Source organism: Thermobia domestica, chromosome 11 (assembly GCF_964235325.1).
Source record: "Thermobia domestica chromosome 11, izTheDome1.hap1.1, whole genome shotgun sequence".
NCBI lineage: Eukaryota > Metazoa > Arthropoda > Insecta > Zygentoma > Lepismatidae > Thermobia > Thermobia domestica.
This window is the reverse complement of record NC_137464.1, coordinates 236,830,335-236,853,636: the sequence shown is the minus strand read 5'-3', so window position 1 is coordinate 236,853,636 and position 23,302 is coordinate 236,830,335. Positions and strand designations below refer to the sequence as shown.

At 36.7% G+C, this 23,302-nt stretch overlaps 1 protein-coding gene across 1 annotated transcript in view; it reads right to left on the bottom strand.

The window, feature by feature from the left end:
* The window catches only part of raptor (regulatory associated protein of MTOR complex 1), a 95,830-nt gene extending 76,406 nt beyond the window's left edge, over positions 1-19,424 (bottom strand). The window contains exons 1-3 of the mRNA XM_081731831.1: positions 18,990-19,424; positions 3,651-3,753; positions 941-1,182 (exon numbers count right to left, since the gene is read on the bottom strand). Coding sequence (XP_081587957.1) covers positions 941-1,182; positions 3,651-3,753; positions 18,990-19,139 — 495 coding nt within the window. The 5' untranslated portion in view covers positions 19,140-19,424. The remainder of the gene's footprint in view (positions 1-940; positions 1,183-3,650; positions 3,754-18,989) is intronic.
* Between the last annotated feature and the right edge of the window lie 3,878 nt (positions 19,425-23,302).

The window sequence follows — 23,302 nt, the reverse complement described above, 5'->3', positions numbered from 1 at the left end:
GTGTCTTACCTAGGTATCTACGATAAATATCGTTCCATATTGTCTGGTATGACGATTTACATTTCCAGGTTTCTCTAGCAGATGATCTGTACGTGTCTAGCTGTTACCAAGATACGATACCGTTGTAATGGCGTGAGCTGAGTTCTACTACAGAGAATACAGACACTTAATAAAACTACAGGCTATTTAGACGGGCACGATGTGCCGAAATCTTGCAGATATTCTGCCTCTTATACGCTCAATGTATAGTCGATGATGATTTCTACCAGAAGGATAACCCCTACCTACGTAAGGCGCGAGTAGTACTACAGTGGTTCAAGCAATACTTAACGAGTTTCATGTACTCTCTTAGTACCTTCGGTCGCTTGATTTAAACCCTATAGAGCATGTATGGGACATTCTACCAATCTCGCTGAAGCCTACGAAGAACTATCCCAGAAATGAAAGTTACTTAGGGCAGTCACTGATTGAAATACTTGTGCAACACCTGCGAGACCTCACGCACTTTTCCAGATGGCATTAGTGGTATGATCTTGTAATCGTTCTCATAGAGGCGAGAAGTGTGGTGGGGAACGGCCTATACTGTGGAGGTTGGTCTTGCAAGCCCTAATCGTGGTTCGGAGCCCATGATAATAGTAGATCGTATCTTTTATAATTTCCGTGTTAAAGTAATTCCTCCTCGAACAGGCAAAAGATGTTTTCATAAACTCTACTTCCCATGCTTTGAAGAATAACTTAAAGTGCCTTGAAAATGAACATTCAACATTATGAAGGATCACAGGAAACCAGCATCTGCAGAAGAATCATATACCTTTTTGTTTCTTTTAGGAGTTCCTTACAACTCTATGGATCAAAATCTATAATATATGTGTAAGAGTCGAGATCTTTTAAATGAAATATGGATAATTTCGAATATAATTTACATAAACTTTACACTCACCTTATTAAACACCCACACTTCTCCGTTTGAGGTAGGTTTAGGCACACCATGTCCATTATAATGAAAGAGAACTCGCTCTTCTTTTGCATTTCTGCGTAAAGAGGTACACAATTTCTTTACTTCTTCCACTGTTGGATCCAAACTCTGCTTATACCGAGCCCGCGGCTGCCACCTCTCATATTGTTTTTGCAGGTTAACACCAATGGTCTCTAATGCTTTCTGAGGACTCATCGACAATGGATCTGAAATAAATAAATTAATAAAATAAAATAAAGGCAAACACGGCAAAGCTTTATTTTAACATCCATACGTATGACCAGTAGTCGAAAGAAGCTAATGATACGTACTACTGAATTATTACTGAAAAATTGATAAATATTTATTCATTTATTTTACTTACGAATATAATTCCAGATAGAGCTAAATGCCAGTTTACACTGGAATATCTAAAATCTGAGATGATATAATAATAATAATAATATTTAAATAATAACAAAAAGGATTGACAATAGCTGACTAAAATTTATCCATTAAAATGACGTCGTACTGCAGGGATATGCAGTTTCAGAATTAAATAACCTACGGGTGTATGTGACATTTCACTGTATAACGAAGCCTGTACAACAGAGTGTATTGAACTACTGACAGTCTAGGTCGTACTATACGAAAAAGATGTGTGTTATGTGAGTGTTTGAATGGAATTCGGAAATACAATACTGAAAGTAACAATTCGGATCTGAGCTGGCCATGTGAGAGTTTATACAAATAAGTTCACGATTTTATGAAGAGTATCAGATAGTTGAATATCACTAGAAGGGAACAGGACAACTCCAAGAAAAGCAATGTCACTACAAATTTTCATAGACTGGACCAAACCAGCGATCCCTCGCACTAAAGTATGCCTTTTATCACAGGCGCACTGTGTCCCTGACAGGTAAGTATTTAATGCACAAAATGACTAGGAACTACACTTTCTGACATTCCTCAGTTGAGCTTAGGAACTACATATAACATAAGTAATATAATCAAACCGAACACCTGTATTTTGATAACCTGTACAAGCAGACAAGAGTAGCAGTAGTAGAGAAATGGTAAAAAGAATGAAAAAAAAAAAATAGTAGAGTTGTGTGACGAGACGTATGAGATATGAAAGAAGTGATAGAGGAAATTACAGAAAATAGACAGGGGGAAGGCTTTAAGAAATTACTGGACAAGAAAAGGAGAATTCCGAACATAAAGGAGTTAATGATAAGTAAATGAGAAAATAAAAAATACAGGGAAAAAGATGTGTCTTATAAAGGCAATGATATATTGCCGCAACTGTAACACAGGTTATTAAAATATAGATGTTTGCTTTGGTCAGATTTTACCTTTCTTCTACGTTCCTCACATTACAGCTCTCAAAAGACTATCGACGACCAGATAGCTGCCAGTAGTTAGCTCCCGACCATCGGTTCCCATCTTAGTCACTCTAACTTTCTAGAACGGAATTTATTACTTCTTAATTTAAATTGCTCCTAAACTGTATAACAATCCTGGGTCAACACGAAAGATCCGTGACCTTGCCGGGAATTCTGAGCCAGTGACCATGCGAAGTAACCGCCATGCCAACTTTAATAAAGACGTTATTAAAGCATCCATACATCTTTGAAACAACCTATTTAATCATACAAATAATAACAATAAACAATTCCTGGCGCAACATCGCTTAGGGAGACAGGACCTACCAGCCGGCTTGTGATACTCATTCCTTTAGTGTGATGTGGGGTAAGCACATCGGTTCCCCTCACCGCTAATGCTGGCTCTCTAGATCTGTTTGCTACTTCTTTTAAGTAGATCTTCAACTGGTCTCACGATGCTGGGTAGACGCCGCAATGCCTGCATCATCTGGGACTATGAACTGTCTGTTACCCATCTTTACTCTGATCACACTCTATACTCATTGGCTTCACTGATTTCAGGAGAAATGGAATCCAGTTGCGGCTAGGCATAGGCTATTCATATATAAAATGTAAGCTATTATATATCTTCTTTTGAAGGAAGAAGATGATGAACAAAAGTAAAGGAAAATCCGCCATAAGAAAAAGACAAGGAGAAAGTATACCCACCATACTTCCTTCTCCCATTTCGTTCTTTCTTCTTTTCTTAGTCTTATTTGAAAAAGAGAAAAATAAACTTCTTCTTATCCATCTCATTTTCTTCCCTCCTTCTCCCTTTCTCTTTTCTTTCGTTAGAGAAAATGAAAGAAAAAAGGTCAGAAAATATATATATACAACTACAAAACTTTGTGATTTCCAGAGAAAATGTAAACAACAACAACAACAACAACAACAAAAGAACAATTAAAATCTGAAATATATATATTACTAGCTGAAATACCCGTTCTTCGCATGGGGGCAGTATTTGCAATTTAACGTCTGTAGGAGTATCACCATTGATCTCAGCGACCGCGAAAACTATGGATTTGACACTAATATCGTTCATTTTCTACTACTTTTACATGTCCCAGTAACCCTCTAGTTCGAAATTAAAAAAAAAAAACAAAAAAAAAAACCCTCTTCGTCTTGGCCTGGGGCCTGAACCAAGGTACCCGTGACCCAAATTTGGTAACTCTCGGTCCACTTATCTGGTCCCTAAGCCGCACACAGACACACATACAAACAAACTTTATTTTATTTATATTAGATATAAATATTCGATATATACGTACCAATCCAGCATTCCAGTCGTGCACATGGTTGTGTTTTAACAATATCTGGCGGATCAACTCCAACATTTAAACACAAAACTAGAGCTACGCTCACAGTTTTCATCTGAAAAATATAAAGAAAGTGCGTCATTTTTTTTAATTGACTTTTTCTACAACCTGATTTAAATTTCTGTGTCTCTGATATTTCAGCAGAGTGCTGTTGTTGGGAAACTATGATACCAACCTTACCAGCTTCACCTACCAGTATAAAGATTGTTAATGTAACACAAACTGTTAAACTTCCCGCTCGCGTTTCCCAGTGCCAGTAACTTAAGTACATACGTCGAATTATTTTCTAACGTTGATGTTTACAGTATATAAATTAGAATTCTAATATTGTATACGTCTCCATGTAACTTAGAATAGGACATTGATTAAAACAACAAAAATCGCATTCAATTTATTCTTAAATAAAGGCATTACATATATATTCACAGTTTATTATTATATGTGGTTATACAAGAAAATATGTGTGCTAACATGTGGAATATTAGTGTTTTAAAGATTACCTACAATACAGTGAAATTATTAGATTTTATCTAAAGCTGTACATCTGAAAATACAATATATTTGAAAATCCCAGGTGATATGTCAGTATTACAAAGTAAATAAATTTACAAGCACTTTTATCCCGTAGGCTATAGAGAAAAGAAACTGGGAATAACCTGACAAAATTTGCATTTATGGTGCTTCTCGGAAAAAAAAAAAACTATATTGAAGCACCTTCGAATCGAATTCATAACCGGATGCTTAAGCTAAAGCAGAAAAAGTACATATATTTATACTAACAGTAGTGTAATATATATATATTAGAAAACAGGTTTTTTTACTCTACTTTTTCAAAAACAAAATGGTATTATAGAGATAGAAATTATTTGTATTTGAAATACATTAGCAAATTATGTGCGACAGATAATAATTTAAGCAATTGCTTTAACTGTTCCAGACCATTATATACTAGGGATGGCCACAAAGTTTCGGTTCCGGCGGAACCGGTTCTTGGAGATCCGATTTTCAGAACCGGTTCCAGACCTGGATCCGAAAGCCTCCACAGAACCGTAAAGGAGGCACAAAGTTCACCTTCAAAACACTGCAAGGGGGACCACGCGCTTGTGCTCTCCCTCCCAGACCCGTTTGTGCCCCCCAGAAAATCAATTTGGTCCACCAGTGGGTATTTAGCCAAATGAGTTTGCCTGTTTAGCCAATGAGTTTGCAAGCTACACAGTTTGTTTAGCCAAATGAGACAAGCGGCCGCCGCCTGTCGCTTCCACCATTTCATCTAGCACATTGTTCACAGCCTGCCAGCAACTCGGGTTTAGCGTAGGGATGGCCACCGGACCGTTTCTGGCCATCCCTATTATATACCCCCTTTGTCGCCAAAGCTAACGTCCATACTCTCCGTACGCATGGTCCCGGTTTCGATTCCTACTTCGACAAAGAACACATCTCGTCTTACATAACCTCAGTGGTCAGATATTAAAACGACAATCAAACACGGATCAGAATTACCAAGATGAAGATATTAAGTAAAGGTTGACTATATTGTCACAACACACTATTGTTCTTTTCAGCGCTTAAAATAACCGAATTTCCATCATAGAAGTGCTACATTTGCGATTTACCAAGATTTAGAAAACGTGAAAGACAGGAAGGTAATGTTTGAGTAACTGAAGACTACAGGCCTTATTCAGTACCAGCCTTCATAAAAATCTCAGGAGACAATGCAAAACATACAAAAATCAATCATAATTGTTATGCCTATTATCGCAAACTAACTGTCGAATTTGTGTTGCACTGACGCAAACCGTTACGAATGAGACCATAAGTTCGAAAAATATCTAAGAAAATACTAAAGCACCATTTCTTTACCACTCCATAACCTATGCAGTGATTAAAGAAGATCAGTGATTGTAAAATTAATGGAGAATTTGAGACACCTTTACTATGATACATAAACTGTGATAATTGTAAAACATGTAAAAACTCAAATAAATCGTATTTGTTTCACGTCCCGAAGTTATCGAAGCAAATCAACGGAAAAAAGAGAAATTGTGGAAGACTCCTCGTTAATAATTTTTCGTTCTACAGCATTTGAAGGAATCATGAAAAGTTAAGAAAAAAAATGAATAAATGGTAATGGATGTCACACGAAGTGACCGAGGACCAGACAAATCGGCGTTATAAGGACCACTCTTTGCTGTACTTGCATGACAACGACCTATTTCACTATTGCAATCCAGCGTGCGAAAAGAAATTACTCTTATTCGACAATGACTACGTTCCGCGAAAGAATTGGACTACCTTCCTACTCTTTTAGAACCTTTCCAAAGCCGACGTTACACCCAAAGCAGTTCATGGTGAGTGTGTAGTGATCGTAGCCACAGTGATCCCCTATAGTTTTCTTTATTTGTCGACACAAAAGGTTCAATCATATTGCACAGCTAAATATTCAAACGACGCTACAGAAGATATACACTGCGATATGAAACTTCTTATTCACCATGTTTACCAGACCATATGCTCACTGACTTCAGTCTTTTCCAATCGCCTGTGGCTTATGGTATATACTGTAGTATGCTTATACAGGGTGTTAATGAACTATACCGACAAACTCTAAGAGAGGATTCCTTACATCAAAATAAGAGGAAAAGTTCATATGAACCTGTGGGGAAAAGTGCATAGTTTCAGAGCTAGGGCTGTCCAAAATCGCGAAAAAGCCAAATTTCAAGAGGTCCTATTTCGAATTCGAGAGACCGTGCATGGTGGTCCTTGTCTGCGTAAAGAAAGTCACACACACGCAATCCAAAAATGTATATTTCAATATTGTTCAATTGGTGTAATGAGTATTCCCTATACGGTAAAATTTCCAGACATTCCATCAATCGAGTTTTGAGATATGCTCTGACTTTATGATTGGCTCAAAGTATGCAAACAATAAGCCTTGATGCAGTGAACATGGAATCATATGGTGCAATGTTGGAATTCTTAAGAATCGTCAGCAGCAGGTCTCTCGTTCTCTGGAAAACGCATGCTGTATGTTTTCTCTCACGCTTATAAGTGAAGAAAACGTGAAATATACCATGACGAAATACATTTCATCACACGTTATTCCAAACACACACACACACACACACACACACACACAAAAAAAAAAAAAAAAAAAAAAAAAGGAACTGCCAGTTCCTAACACTTCCGACCTTCCTCCGAAGCATTGGATGTCCTTTGTTATCAAGGCTTACCTCCTGCCTACTTTGGCCCTCCTTGAAATCAGGGTATATGTGAAAATTCTATTGAGAGCATATCTGAGAATGACACCCTGTAGGGAATATCCTGTACACCTATTGAAAATTTATCAATTATGCACTTTTGGATTGTGTATGCGTAGCTTCCTTTACACTGATAAGGATCACCATCCACAGTTTCTGGAATTCGTAATAGGGCCTGTTGAAATTTAGCTTTTTCGGGATTTTAGACAGCCCTAGCTCTGAAACTATGCACTTTTCGTCATAGGTCCATATGAACTTTTTCTCTTATTTTGATGTAAGGAATCACTTCTTACAGTTTGTCGGTATAGTTCATTAACACCCTGTATATGGGCCCAACATACCACATAAACCAGAACGAGCAGGAAAAAAGGGGGGAGGAAGAACACTTACATCAACCAAAATTTAGTTTTAAAGTATAAAGTACATATACAACAATATTGTATTACGGGTTGAGAAACTCCCGAGCTTCTCCTGTCTACGCTACACGCATATACATTCCACATAAAAGATAAAGCACTGAACTACAAAACATTAAATTCTTCAACTGTTCACCACGCGAACCCAAGTAAACAGCTAAACGTTTTTCTCTTGCAATTAGACGTCTCGGGTTCAAGAAGCCGCGGTGGCTAAGTGGTACGTAGGATCAAATCAGGGTGCGTAGGATCCCTGATTTGATCCCAGCTGGCGCTAAGTGAAAAATATTGTGTACATGAGTTTTCTCGGGATTCTCCTGTTTCCTCCTCCTTTCTTCATTCATTATCATCACCGTCTCCCTTAGCTTTGGAGCATAATCATAAGACGTCACGCAAAAAAATTCATTTCATTTTTCTCACGTTCAATTCCAGCAACAGGCTATCTTGAAGAATTTTTCTTCAGTTCAACTAAGCAAATGCCAGGATCCTATTTTCTATGCAAGGCCCTAGTAGACGTCCCAAAATAATAATAATAATAATACAGGGCTCATAGTAGTCTGGTCTCTACTAAATAGCTGAAAAGTGACCAAAATCTCATCGTGCCCCTTTTTTTCTTTGTCAATTTCTCCACCACCTCTGTTTGTTGTTTTGTTTCATCTTTTCTTCTGTACTTATTCTTTTTGAGCTTCCTCCTTTCTTAGGTTTTCTAAGTATGCTTTAGTTACGGTAAACAGACTTAGCAGACGTAAGAAACTTCTAAGTAACTGAAACCAGTTCTGGCCTATTTCCGAATTTCTTCATCGCTGATATTATATTTAACTTAGCATTGAGAGTTTTCAAAGCCATGAAATATTCAAATTTTATCACCTATTCTTAAGAACATACAAGAAGCATAACACAAGACGAACATGATGAAACACACAACGTTGAGCGGAGCGTTAACTTTTACGGAGAAAACTGAAAGACTATTATGATAGAAGAAAGAATAGACACAGAAGGGTTCTCAACCCCACCATGCGAGCTTAACCATCCGCCACCCATCCATTGTGCTTTAGAAAGAATAAAAGCTGAAGTGAGAATAAAGCTGATTGTTTCACATGTGACAGCAAGTACTGAAGCTTTCAGAAGAGTAATGAGTAACAAGTTTCTGCCTTTATCCGTTAATTTTTATATTTTTCTGATAAAACTACCAATGCAAAACATAAATCACAGGAAAAAGTAACTTTTAATGCAAAAACAACTTGAAAAAAAAAACTTTTACTTTAAAAAAGTGACTCGTATGAGCCTTGTATCATCCACCTTCCATTGCTTATGTTTTCATGCTAAAATAAGATTTCAAATGAATCTGAAATGCTATTAAAAAATAAATAAATAAATTCCAATACGTAGAAACTACATAAGAATGGGAATGGAACAATGTTTAAAGCATTTTTTTTTTTTTTACTCGATTCTTGATGGGTATATATCAAGTTCGAATCCCACGTTTAACTTATCAACAGCTTACAGGCAAATCTGACCTAATTTCATTTTCAATCCTTCTTTCTTTCAATGTATAAAATCATATATTAAAGCGAAAGGTATGCAGACTGACTGCTTTTGCATTTGTTCATAAATATTCATTCAAACATGTACGTGCATTTCATCACATCTCTTAGGCCTTGCTTGACGCGGCATACTAATACTGAATCACGTTCGAATCAACATTTGTATTCTAGTTTCACTGGTTAAACACCATGAAGTTACAATTCATACAGTAAAACCTGTCTTCAACGGACCCTTTATTAAACGGAAAACTGTCTTAAACGGAAATATTTCACGGTCCCATGAATTTTGGAGAACAAAACGTGTAAAACTCCCTTCATTAAGCGGAAACTGTGTTACGCGGACAACGGAAAGAAAAATAAACATTTAACGGAAAATTCTGAGTTCCGGACTACAGCGTTTAGAAGATGTTTAGACATTCTGGGAGACATATACATTACATTGTCTGTGATAAAATGTTCGTTCTTTTGTTAAATATTTCTGGACAGTGTTGACTTTCCCCAACCACTACTCATATTCACCCCCACAAATTGTCCTTAATCCCCGCAACTTAATCAAGAATCATACGGAATGTCGGAAAGAAGAAAACGAGATAGAGGAAGAAGAGGAATACGATACCGAGTTCCAAGAAGAGTGTAGAATAAATACATATCAAGATTCTCTCAGAATTTTAAAGGAACTGCAAAAATTTGCCTTGACGAAAAAATGATTCTGATTCACTTAGTATAATTTCACAGGCTAAAGTGTATGCGGAAAGTCAGGCAGCCAAGCAGCAATGTACACAAAAAACCCTACTTGGCTATTAGAAAAATAAAGAAAACGTGTGCATAGCATATTTTGTATTCATTTTAATTTTTTGTGTATTTATTCGTAGAAGAAAGAAGTACTGTAATCGAACAATGTACGTACAGCAATATATTTTCTCAGTATGCCCCTTTATAAGTTTTTTTTTTTTTTTTTTTTTTTTTTTTTTTTTTTTTTTTTTTTTTTTTTTTAAAGAAAGGAAAGGTCTACCTACTAAACGGAAACCTGACTTTAACGGAAATTTTTGCAAGTCCCGCTCGATTCCGCTAAAGACAGGTTTCACTGTATAAACGCAAACACGTTCACACACATAACGTACAAAGAGTGAAAAAGTGACTGACTGGACCGTGACTCGAATCCGGGACCTTCGGCATACCCGGGTTTTTCACTTAGCGTCAGTTGGGATCAAATCAGGGATTCCACGTAGCACCACGCCACCCAGTCTGCTTTCCAGAACACCCACTCACTTTCTCACTCTCGAAGTCCGTGCTCTCCACTCGGACCACAGACCCTAACTGTACGTGGACAATCCCTGTGTCCATATATGACGGTTGTGATTTCGTATCAATATTAATGAGAGGAAACAACCATTTTTTAACACACCATATCCTCTATAGATGTGAATTCAATAACATAGTGGTTAACGCATCGGCAGGGTATGCCGAAGGTCCCGGGTTCGAGTACCGGTCCAGTAAGTCACTTTTTCACTCTTTGTACGTTATTGAATTCACATCTATAGAGAACATGGCAGGACACAAAATTTCAAAGTCAGATGCACTCGCAAATCCAAAACTGATGGTCGCCAGTAAAGCTCACGTACAAATTATGAGAGCCCTACACCTTTGGTTTGACAAAGAAAGAGGTTACATCAGTGCATAAAATTTCGAAACCAAATTAGATTCAGGATAATCAATTTTTAACTGGTCGATTCATACACATGTTAAAGAAGGAAATTATATTTTACAAATACATACAATTCATATTTTAATAAGTTCCTTCTTAATGTAGCTAATTTTTATTTCCTGATGGCAATTAGGATGACTGAAGTTAGACACCTGGAATTATGCTGTATAAAACAAGTACGATGTCATGGCATAGAAAAATTTGGACTGACCGGGCAGTGAAGCTGTATTACAAAATTAGCTGAAATGCCCGTTCTTTGCACGGGAAAAATAGGTTTATGGAAAGTACTCGAATGAATCCCCCCCCCTTTTAGGATACACATTTCAATGAAAGTGTAGTAAAATCCGTAAGATTAGCAAAAAAATTTGAGCCCCCTGTCCACTTACAATACGCCTTTTAACCAAATCAAATCATAAAAATCACGTTGAGGTACGTACTAAATGTGTTTCAAAATCAATTTCGAACGGGACAGCCGTGATGCGATCACGAGCAACACAATGTCGATTTGGGAAATTTTAATTTCCATCCCTTTTCACCCTCTCGCCGATAGTTAATTTCCATCCCTTTTCACCCTCACGCCGATAGAGACTGAAACTGGACTTGAACGGCATTGGGTATGTCACTAATCAGCTTAGTGACCCTGAAAACTATGAATTGGTCACTAACATCGGTCATTTTCGGTTATTCCCAACCCCCACCTTCAACGTAATGAATTCCATCTATAGTGTAAAATCGAATTAACTTTATATACAGGTAACTGGTTTGAGATTCTCATTGGGGTTGTAACGAATCAGCTTAGCAACCCTGAAAACTATCGGTTCGGCATTAATCTCGACCATTCTGATCCAGGATGATACGTAAACAGGTCACGCACAGACTAATGATTACTGCTCTTGCTTCGCAATTGAAAGAAGCCGGGTTCGAATCAGTAGCCATTCATTGTGACTGAGGTTTTACCTCAGGTTCGCCAGGCAAATGCTGGATGGACCGTTAAATATATGTACTGGCCGATTTCTTCCCACTTTCTCATTTTTTGTTTAGTTTTAGTTGTTAACTACTGAAACGAGCGTACCGAACTTTTTACCATTCGACTTCATCGTAATTTGTGTGTCTGTTCTAGGATAATTATCATAAAAGTTATCCGATTTTAGTGTATATTGTGGACGTTAAGTTTAGTTGGAGCGCTTTCCTAGAAAGAAATAAAAAAGATAAATAAATGACACTTGGAAGAGAAGTAGTAGATGTGTTGCTATTGGCTTTTACTAGATTTCGTAGATGATTATTCGGCATTGAAATCAGTACACTGAAGTTGTCATGTCGTTACGTGTACGTACTGAGAGTGAACAAATACGACAGAATGTTTAATTTAAAAATCATCCTAAATAAACGATGATTTAGACCACGGTACGAAGATATAAAAGATTTTCAGATCAAATTATGTACCAGGTCATCAGATGAGGCTACGTTCGAATGTTACATAGGTTACGTCAGGCTAAAGAAGGATTATGAAGGGAATGGAGGAACGAGAATATGGAACGACCTGGGAGATCCCGAGGTAACCCACGGACACGAAGTTGTTTACCACAAACTCACATTAGAAAATGACGTTACCTTAACAGTCAGAGGAAGATGAAGAGAGGTGTTCTTTGATCGCATTGTCAATTACGATATACACTTACACGTTGCTCCAGAACGTAACACACATTGCATATTTTGAATGTTGTTTCTTAGCTATGACTCAATGAAGCTTACACAATAGTTATACTACAACACATTAATTGATTGACGTAGACTTTTCTTAGTTATATATGTGGGCCGCAATGGCTCAGTGGTAGATCATTCACCTCTGATGGTTGAGGCCCTGGTTCGATCCCAGCCCGCACCAAGTGACCTTTGTGGTGGAGGAATACCGGTACGTGGATTTTCTCGGAGTTCTTCATTCCACCAGTATTACTCATCTCATTATCACCGTCTCCCTTAGCCTTGGTACATATTCCTGGGGTGTTAAACAAAACAAAACCAAAAAAAAAAAAAAAAAAAAAAAAAAAAAATACACGAGTGATATGCTGGAGTTCATAACTTGTGTTTGTAGGCAACCAAAGAAATGTCAGTTTGAAAATTAATCAAGAGAGCTAGCTACGAACTGTACAGAGGACTCATAAGTAGTGAATGTTGTGAAGGCACTTTATTAATTGTAGAATATACTACAGGAAAACAAAGGTTGTACTTGAACCAGAAAATCACAAAAACCCAATTTAAATAGCGAAAATTTCATTTTTTTCAAAAAGACGGCTTTTATGGAGAAAAAAAAAAAAAAAAAAAAAAAAAAAAAAAAAAAAAAAAAAAAGAATAGCCGGTTCTTTGCATCTCTAGTCCTGAATAATAACTACAGACCGGCACTTGCAGCAAAAGTCCGGCAATTGCAGCAGGCCATAAATGCAATTTTTACAAATCGTGAATAAATTACTTTTATTGTCAACTGTCCATATTTGCCATTTTGTAGTTGCTTCTGAGGTTTTCTTCGCCTTTATACTGGAAATACAATACTTTCAGTCATACCTATTAATTAGTGCCATTTACAATCGTTAACGTAGATTAATATTTAATGTAAGCTTTCGATAAATTCATAACAAAAATACAATGAATACATTTATTTGAAATATAAGTTGCTAATTTTTTAGTGTCATTTTTACAAGCTATTTTGGCATTTTTATTTTACAACTGCCGGTCTTTAGTAAAAAGATTTTAACTGTATACAAACCTTGAGTAACTTTGATATTCGTCTCTTATTTATTACTTATCGAAATTTTCAATCCCATCTCCTTCAGCGACGTTTTCTGTATCACGCGTCAGTTTAGTTTCTTAATTTGTATGTAAAGCATTCACCAACTTTTGAGTATTCTCTTAATTTCACTGTTTACAATTTCAGTGACTCATAATCTGTCACCTTTATCACAATAATTACAAAGATTTAAAGTGAACTTTAGCTTTATATATATTGTAAGGATCCCCACCTTTCAATACAAGCACATGTTATTCAAGCAACACGTGCTAGTGTTTACAAGCATTAGTACAGCAGACGATACACATAAAATCAGGAAGACACAAAGACAGCACGATGGAAACCGAAGAGGAATGAGCCACCCAGAAATGGTCTATAACCGAAAAGGACAGGAGTTATCAGTTGACCACTGATCACTTAACCCACACCTGCTCCTGAGGTCACCCCGGACGACGGAGTACTACCTTGCCTAACATCTCAGGAGGCTGCCTTGAGAGAAGGGGATTATCAAAAAGTACCGTATCCTAAAGTTGCTACAAGACGCCCTGGAGGCTGCTATGAACTAAAGGCAGGGTTTGCCCAAGTGGGCCCAGCCCGAAAAAACCCACTGTTTTTTTTCGGGTTGGACCCACCTACAAAAACCCACCTGGGTTTTTGAACTTTTTGTTAGTATATTGTTGGTACAACTAAGGTGATCACATTGAAAGTGAATGTTATCAGATTTTGGACTTTCTTTGGGCGAATTAGATGCTTTCACCTTAAGGTATACAACAATATTCAACATAAGAACTTTATAAGATACTGAATGCACTAAATGAATACAAAAATATTCCCTTACCTTAGCTTGAGATAATTATATAACAAATTAATGTGTGGATTATGCATATAGCCTATTTAAAGTAAAATATGCAATTTTATATTTTAGAAAATACTTTCCGTGAATAGTGTGCTCACCGACTCGGCGACGCTGAGGGACATTATCCCTCATACGTTTGACGGGTTTAAGGCCATAGGTACCGGTACTACCAGTAAATATGTAGTGCATTTGTAAAACTATTAGTATTATTTTTGATTACCTTCGATGGCAACACAAGTATTCTTCAGTAAAATTTGGTTTTCCAACAACAGTTTAATTCAGTTATTTGTTGCTACTCTTCGAATAAGCATTCTGTAGAATCAACACCAGCAATAGCCTAAAAATCATTCAAATTTAAGAAGCTTACAATGCTCAGAGTTCCGAAAACTACTAACGCTTATATTTCAAGTGCTGAATTGAAACTTCCGTATTACTGAAAATTTCGATGTGCAGTAAAGAAAGCTGCATATTCGAAGGAAAAAAAAAAGTCGCAAAAGAAGTGCTAGGAAAATTTCCGCAATTGAACGCACAAAGCATCGGAACTGAATACTTCAACAGTAAAACTATTTATTTTACGCTGGAAGATATATAATATCATTTAAGATATTTTGAACATTTACTTTATAAAATATGAATTATATCTTCGTTAATTGTCTTAAATTTATTTTCTGGAAAGAACCGTCTTGCAACAAGTGCTCGGGAAATTCCCGTAATTGAACGCACAAAGAATCGGAAGTAAGCTTCAACAATAAAACTATTTATTTTACGCTGGAAAATATTTATGTCATGTAACACATTACGAAACATTTATTTTATAAATATGAATTATATTTTTGTTTTAAATTGACATATTTGATGTTCATATTTGGCGAACGTCACTGAGGCAGTGCCGTCTTAGATTTTTTCCGGGGGTCAAGCATTAAAACGTGTATTTCGGCCCCCTAGAAAAAACTGTTTTACTAATTCTTGGGCCCCCTCTTTCCACGTTTCTCTTCTCTTTATGGACCCCCCAAATCCTGTGGGCCCTGCCGCACGGCAAGGTCTGCGGGGCCGTTTCATACATCACAAATTAATTACGGGGATAATATTGACAAATTTCAAAGCTATACGAATAAATATTAGGGCCCCTAATAGTAGACTTTTTTTTTTTTTTTTTTTTTTTACTGAAATGGGCCCATGACTCATTTTTGTTTTATTTGCCTTTTGTGTGCTCTTGTATTTATGTAATGTAGTGAACCTGTTTGATGCTTTATTTATAAATTCATGATCGTATCGTATATGCAGTAAGAAAATTTTGCCTTAAAATGGACCCCCCTTCGAACGTCGGGGAGCTTCCTTGGGGACAGTTTCCCCCTTCCCCCACAAGTTACGGCCCTGCACTGAGGCTACTGCGATGATTCGATCTACATTTGTTCGTTCGTCTGCCTGTATCATACATACTACAGGACTTTTGGTCTTTTAAGTTTAAATTTTCAGGGTACAAGCACGACACACTAATTTCCTGTATAGATTTTGGCGGCATACCAACGTAAAATTTCAAAATGGCTGCAATTTTTTTCAACCATGCAGATATCCACGTTACAAAGCGCAATTTACTGCCTTTTAGGTTGAAATTTTCAGAGTACGAGCACGAGACACTTTAAATTAGCTATATACATTTTGGCGGCCAACGTAAAATTTCAAAATGGCGGCCCTTAAAAAAAAAAAAAAAAAAAAAAGCAGTGAATACAAAATTGTTGCAAGCTGACACAATGATAATCTTGAAATATAAATCACATTTTAAGACTTTGACCCCAAAGACACTGAAATATTTCGAAAAAAAAAAAAAAAAAAAAAAAAACAAACCCGAAAAAAAACCATATAGGCCCAGGTGGTTGGGCTTTTTTTAAAAAAAAAAAAAAAAAAAAACGTGTTTTTTTTAAACCCTGGATAAAAGGTCCCCCTCTCTGATCATAAGGAAGATCTAAGATATTCACTTGGTAGATACAAAGACTATTTTCTAATATTTTTATAAAATAAATTAGGTCAAGGACTAGAATCCCGGACTGTAACTGTCTCTAACCATATTATATATATATATATTGATCTTACCTATTTTAAATAATAAAAATGTGTCTCTATTTTACTTTTGGTAACCTCAAACTCAATCTTGATTACTACAACGGAGAACACTACAATATTGCTATGTATGTCTGCTGTATTATTCTTACAGATCTCCCATGGCATAAAATAATATGAGCATGATATTATCGAGTTGTCCAGTCAATTGGTCAGCATTCTAGTACCATACTATTGAATCTTCTGTAACTCCCCCTATGCATAATTACATACCATGTTTTAACATCGTGCCACTTAGGATGTCGTTCTCGTTATAAATTACATTAAAACTATCACCGAGAAAAACAAAGCTAAATTCTGGACTTTTTATTTGCGCGTTGATGCGATATGTTTCAAACGTACTGTCTTACTAGCCAACCAAAGACGTGTATACTGCAGTAATGAAGGGCAATACACAAGTGTAAAGCTGAAACTAAGAGAGGAGTTGCATCTGAACTAAATGCGGTTCAATGAGGCAAAATTTTGGGAACTATCTCACTTTATGAGGCCTAAATTTGTACAAGCAACGGAAGAAATTGTTATTTGGTTTCACAATAAGATTGTATAAGTAATCAAAATACACTGAGATCTTGCCTCTTATATGTACAAAGTAGAAATAGCAAACAGAAAGTGTGTTGTTTACCATGTAGTAATCCATAAGAAAGGCATGAAGTGAAATGCTGTGACAGCAGTGTACAAAGTAATCATGTCTCTCAAACCTGTGCACCACACAACGCATGTACGGTATTTAATGCCATACAATGTTTTTCCACTACCGTTGTTTATGCGTATAGCCACTGTCGCTATACGAACCCCTTCGCTACCGCTTGGATCCTCCCTACTACGGTCCTGCCGACTAGTATAGAGAGCATTGGTAGTTTTTAATGAACACCTAACACAAGTTGGCTTGGTTGGTTTTTAAGTTAATTCTTGTTTTATGCACTGCAATTTTTATGCCATGTGTGCACACACTGCCCTTAAGTCAATCTGCACCCATTAATGCTAGTCCAACCTTAAGAAACACTTCCTAAGGCAGTAAGAGTGCATTTCCTGCTAAGAGAAGTTCATATTTCATGATTACAAGTATTTCCTTGTGTGGCAGCCTAGTACAGGAAAGAAGTATTTTCGTACACGTTTAGAAATTTTTTATGTGACAAGAACGTGTTTTCGATAGGGACCTCCACCCCCGATCCTCCTCTTAAAGAGTTTAATTGCATAATACTGTAGTAGGGTATTGTTCGTAGTGCTGGTTGGAAACATGAGAAGAATCATTTATCATTATTATTATTTCTAAGTAGTGCGAAGTCTGCAACACTAATAGTGGGAAGATACTTGTTTTGCGCAGTAATGTAATACAGATAAACATGTACGTAGTGAACAGCAAAGACAACATGAAAACACGAAATATTTGTGATTAACAATTAACACGAAATATTTGTGATTAACAATTAAGAGTGAACGGCGAAAATAAAAGAGAACCAATTTTAGGTACGGTATATTAAACTAACAGCAAATAAACAGTAATATAACGTTGGAAACAGGTTCATGTACATCTAATCTGGGGAAGATTAGCCAAAAAAAATTAAGATTTCCACACCTGACCCTGTTTCAAAAGCATATAAGGAAAGTATTAACAGACGCTACTCAATCTACCCTAAAGTAGGCTTAACTGTGTACGAAGTACTCTTAATATGAACTCAGATACTGGAAATGTGATAATGCATTTACTTGTAAGGCAAATGTGTACCCAATTGCTTATTTAAATAGCAATACCAAAAATGTCAGAAAATTTCACATATATTTATTTTCAATGAATTATAATGGGTTAAAGTTTACAATGCCCGCTTCAGTTGGCACCTTACGCAGACACGAGAAATTACACTCGATTAATTTTAGCAAAATGTGTCCAATTTTCCCCAACAATTTTCTAGTCTACCTTCTCTTCTATATCCTTTTAAACCTGCCCTACTTATGGATGTGCAGCTGGAGTGTGTATTGTGAAGTTTACCTTATAATACTTCGTAAGACTCTAAGTTACTTGATAAGCAAAACCAGGCCTATATGGGAAACTGTATCTATTTTTGGTACTGTGCAAGAATATTCTATGTACTTAATAGACCTAAAATGGAATAACCGAAGTCTACAGGGTTTCATTTTCGTATCCAGGAGTAGCCTATAGGTAAAAACGCTTTATCATTCTATTCTGCACGAAAAATTCTTTGATTTGAGGAAGGAAGAATATGATATGATTTAAGGAGACTAGAATATATCATATTTAGAATAATAAACAAGTATTTATTATTCGCTTGTATAGAATATTTATTATTAAAACAAATGGAATATGTTGAAATGAGTAAATTGCGGCGGACTGGATGTAAACATATAAACAAGACAGTCTTAAAATACAAATGATGAGAACAGCGCATCCTATATAAAGCAAATTTCTAAACTAGGTCAAAATAATTAGATCGGCGCATTTAATCTCCCGGCGTAAAAGAAAATGCACTGCTTATGCAAGTATAAAGATAAGGCTTACGTAAGATGAATCCTCTTGCGCTCCATTCATTTAAACTTTCTGTGAAATGTTGCGCACAATAATTAATACTATAAATCACTAACACAAACTTTTACACATACCCTTTCTTTCATTCTCCAAGTCTGTGTTACTGTATTTACACCTTCTATAATTTCCACATGACGCTTTTTCGCAAAAGCCAGCGGGAGTTGCCAGTCAACAAATTCCGTTCCATCTTCTTCGAAGTAACGACTATTTATATTAGCAGCCATAGTTTTTTGCCTCAAAATAAACCTTTATGCCTTACAAAGGTTTATGTCAAAACCACACTGTCATCAGTACCAGGCTTCCATCTACAATATGACGATTTTTTTCCTCTAACCACATTGAAGTCAGCCATCTTTTCTCCGGAATCACACACACACGCAAAACGTATAAGCTCGTGGTATACTTCACTATCGCATGCAATCAGCTGAAGCATATGTAACTTTAGTAAACAAAACTGAACACTCTTGAATAATTGCACATTACGTCAATGATGCATCTTGTACTGTTTATATTCTTTTAGGGTAAGTATTAACTCTCATCGCAGGCTACAAGCCGTGACGAGAAAGTATAGTACCAGAGTTATTCGATTTAAAGAGAAAAATATCTGGCATATAATACACCACCATTAAAATGGTGGGCCTTATGCAGAGTCCTTTTGACGTATGATTCGCATCACACTAAAGGCCTGACTACTGCAGAATCATATGTTAGTCGAACTCTTTAGTATGGCACTAATCACTTGTAGAACGACTCTGCATAAGACCCACTAAATTTACGGTTAAAATAAGTGAATGTGTACAAAAGAGAACTGTTTAAGATATTGATTTTCACTTGCGGAGCATTTCTGCACAATGTAGGAACCCAGTTTTTTGCGTTTACAAGTCTCAAACAATGACAAGTGAGTATATTTAATTGTGAGTGTGAGTCTCAAACAAGTCTCAATATACTATAGTACAAATGAGTGAGTATATTTGAAAGAGGACTGTGTAACATATTAATTTTCACCGCCGAAACGTTTCTTCACAATATAAAGTAGGCTACATGTATTTTATGTTTACAAGTGTGGAGTTACTAGTATGAAACCATAACAGGTAAGTTGGTCTTATGCAAGAAAAAAAAAATCCCTTACTATCCTCATCTGTGTGCATACTCTTCGTCCCAAACACGCCTGATTCCTACATACACATCCCTCTACTGCGCTCCTACTCTGACTCGGTTAGATAGCATTTGTGCTCTTTAGTAGAAGCCTAGAACAGGTTGGTTAGTATCTTCTGCACTGCTTTTTTTTGCACGCGTTGGTAAGTATTGTACTGGAGCACTCTCACCAGTATTCCAATTGAGGTGTCTATTTCGTCTCATGCATATGATCTCACCGGCAAGCGGATTTGAACGAAGCTAAAAGTATACGGTACCACATTGACTTGATACCTAGTCTTCTGTTTCAGGTGCTGCTATCGGCTGAAGGAATTCTAATCCCTTTTGCTAAGGCTCTCTCGCTTAACAACAGCTGAACCCTTATTGGCTCAACGCATGGGTGTGAGCTTTAGTTCGCATTTTTGCCACGGCTCAAGACATTTTGGCAGCACTATAACGAAAATGATCTCCGTTATATAAAACCTTTATGGACATTTGACAAACGTTGTCACATGCTCGTTTCCGTGATGGAATGATTTTGCTGTGGTTGTGTATTTAGATTTTCATGTCTATTGGTAACTACAACACCTGAGGTTTTCAGATTTACAAGATAACGCCATAACACAACTCTGAGAAACTGTATTCCTCAGAATACTGCATCCATGTACTCGAATATAGAAGACCCATTAGGTTGTTCTTCATTTAACTATAATACGATAAAGTTCAACGTTTGTATTTTATAAAAATAAATGCTCTAATTAGCAAAAACGTGCTAAAACAACAGCAGTTAATATTTTTCAATTGCGGGAGGAGTTTAATCGTTCTTACGTTGTTCATCGGCTGCTAGATGTGAAATCGTCAGTGTCTCTATAAGGCGGTTGTAGCAGTTCAGCCACACATCCTCAAGCCTCTTGGAAGGCTAGTGATGTGTAGACCTAGATATACTTTCAGTATATTAAAAAAATATATGGTATTAAGAGTATTGCTTTGGAGTGGTTCAAATCATCCAATCGTAAACAAATCGTACAAATTCTTCATGTGGACGAAACAACTAAAACTCTGAGCAAAATAAACTCAAATGAACAAATAATAGAGAAGGTGTTCCACAAGGGTCAGTTCTAGGACGCTTTCTTTTGCTGCTGGTACAACAGTAATTGTAGCTAAAAAAAAAAAAAAAAAAAAAAAAACAGAAATAACTTGCAAGATGCTATTGATTTTACAACATCCCAACTTACGCAGTGGTTTTCTGCATATAAATTAAAACTAAATGCAAACAAAACAAAATGGGTCTTATGCAGAGTCGTTCTGACGCATGATTAGTGCAATACTAAAGCGTTCGACCGACATACGTTGCTTGCAGTAGTCAGCCATTAGTATGACGCTAATCATATGTCAAAACAATTCTGCATAAGGCCCAATGTGTCTACTACCATTTATCTGACACAATAACACCAACTAATTAGATTTTCATTTATTCATGTAGGAGTGTTAAATATGTTCAATTTTCAGACGACTCAATGTGTTCTTTGAATGTTATTTCTTCTTATCATACTAGGTCCGCGAACAAAGATTTCCTTGACCAAGGTATGTAATAACTACTACTCTTCCAGGCCAGGTCGCAACTTTAAGATAACAAGGAGTAACTGACAAGTAAACGTCACGTTTGGGAGAATCGAGTTGCTGCCGGAGACGTATGTGATAGGATAGTACTAAGTGTGCTCAATATGTCAGGGAAGTTTTAGGTGCAAAGCTCAAAGGATTTAGGAGATACAGCCACTAGAAGGTCACATGGAGGCACATGTCATATTCATAATACATAGTCCAAGACATAAGAGAGAAGTCTTATACCTATTATTTCATCTAAGCTTGATTATGTTCGTGTTTCCAGCATATTCAAGTGATAAAATAAAGGGAAAATTGTTTATTTTGCACATCCGAAGTGCTTTGTTATTGCATAGAAAAGTTACCAATTACCACGATGAATATGCAGTTCAGAAAAGATTGCATACCTGCACAAACACTCTGCTCACAGTGAACACACCTGACAAACTCAATCAAGTCGCGCTTGAAACATTTGTCGTTCACAATTCCGTCAAGGCAGTAATCGTAATTAACTGTCCAACTTTCAGGCTCCTCATTCAAGTAGCCAGCCTTAGGAAAGCGAATCGAATCATGTTGCGAAAACGAGGAGCACTGAAGTGGTAAATCGTGAACGACTGAAGTTGTATGAACCTGTCACGATGCCAAATATTCACTTTACTTCCTATTATGGTTGTATCATTGATGAAACGAAAAAATGTTTTGTATGGACTGAAGAAGTGAACATCCAGAGGCTGAATCATGCCACTACATCCAACAGGTATCAGCCTTTTGATCATTGCAAAGCCTTCTGACACACACTGTGACGAAAGAACGTCGTCTCTGTTTGCAGACCATGAATCAAGTAACAGGAAGACTTTCTTCCTATCACTTGGAACGCTTTTCCACATGACGCCCGAATAGAAAGTCTTAAGACCCTGTTTGTTCATATTCGCTGTTTTACCAGCAAATGAGATGAGATAGCCGGATCGGCTGGCTTTACTGCAGGGAAAATACCGTTTGGTTCAACCACCAGAACACATGGGACGCAGAATTTCTCCTTCCATGAACACAATCGGCATTATCATGCAGGAGTGAGATATTGCACTCACATATTCCACTGTTATTCTGATCTACACTGATCCTTTCCCCTTCAACGTCTGGTACGAATGCAAGTACTTCTCGAAGCGACTTTGATCCACATTGAAGGCGTTGGCAGCTGGAATGTCATCAGTAATCATAATATCACGTACTGAAATAAACTATAATGTGTACCTCCATGTGACTTTCTAGTGGCTGTATCTCCTAAACTCTTTGAGCTTTGCACCTAAAACTTCCCTGACATATTGAACAACCAGGCCCGCAACTAGGGTTTCTGTCACCCGGGGCAAACACACAATTCGGAGCCCCCCCCCCCGGTTTAGTCGAAAAGTATCACTTACTTATGGATTGCAACTGTAAATAACATTCTTAATGAAACCAGTTATATCGATTTTTAAGTACTTTAATCAAACTTACTTTAACCACAAAAATATATTACATTCGTTATGTGCTCACAAGTTTTAAAAATAATTTTGTACATACATTTTGTTTTAATGTTGTATGAAGAAATCAAAACAAAATGAACTAGAAAATATCTGCTACATTATACAGTTATTAATTGAAATAACACATT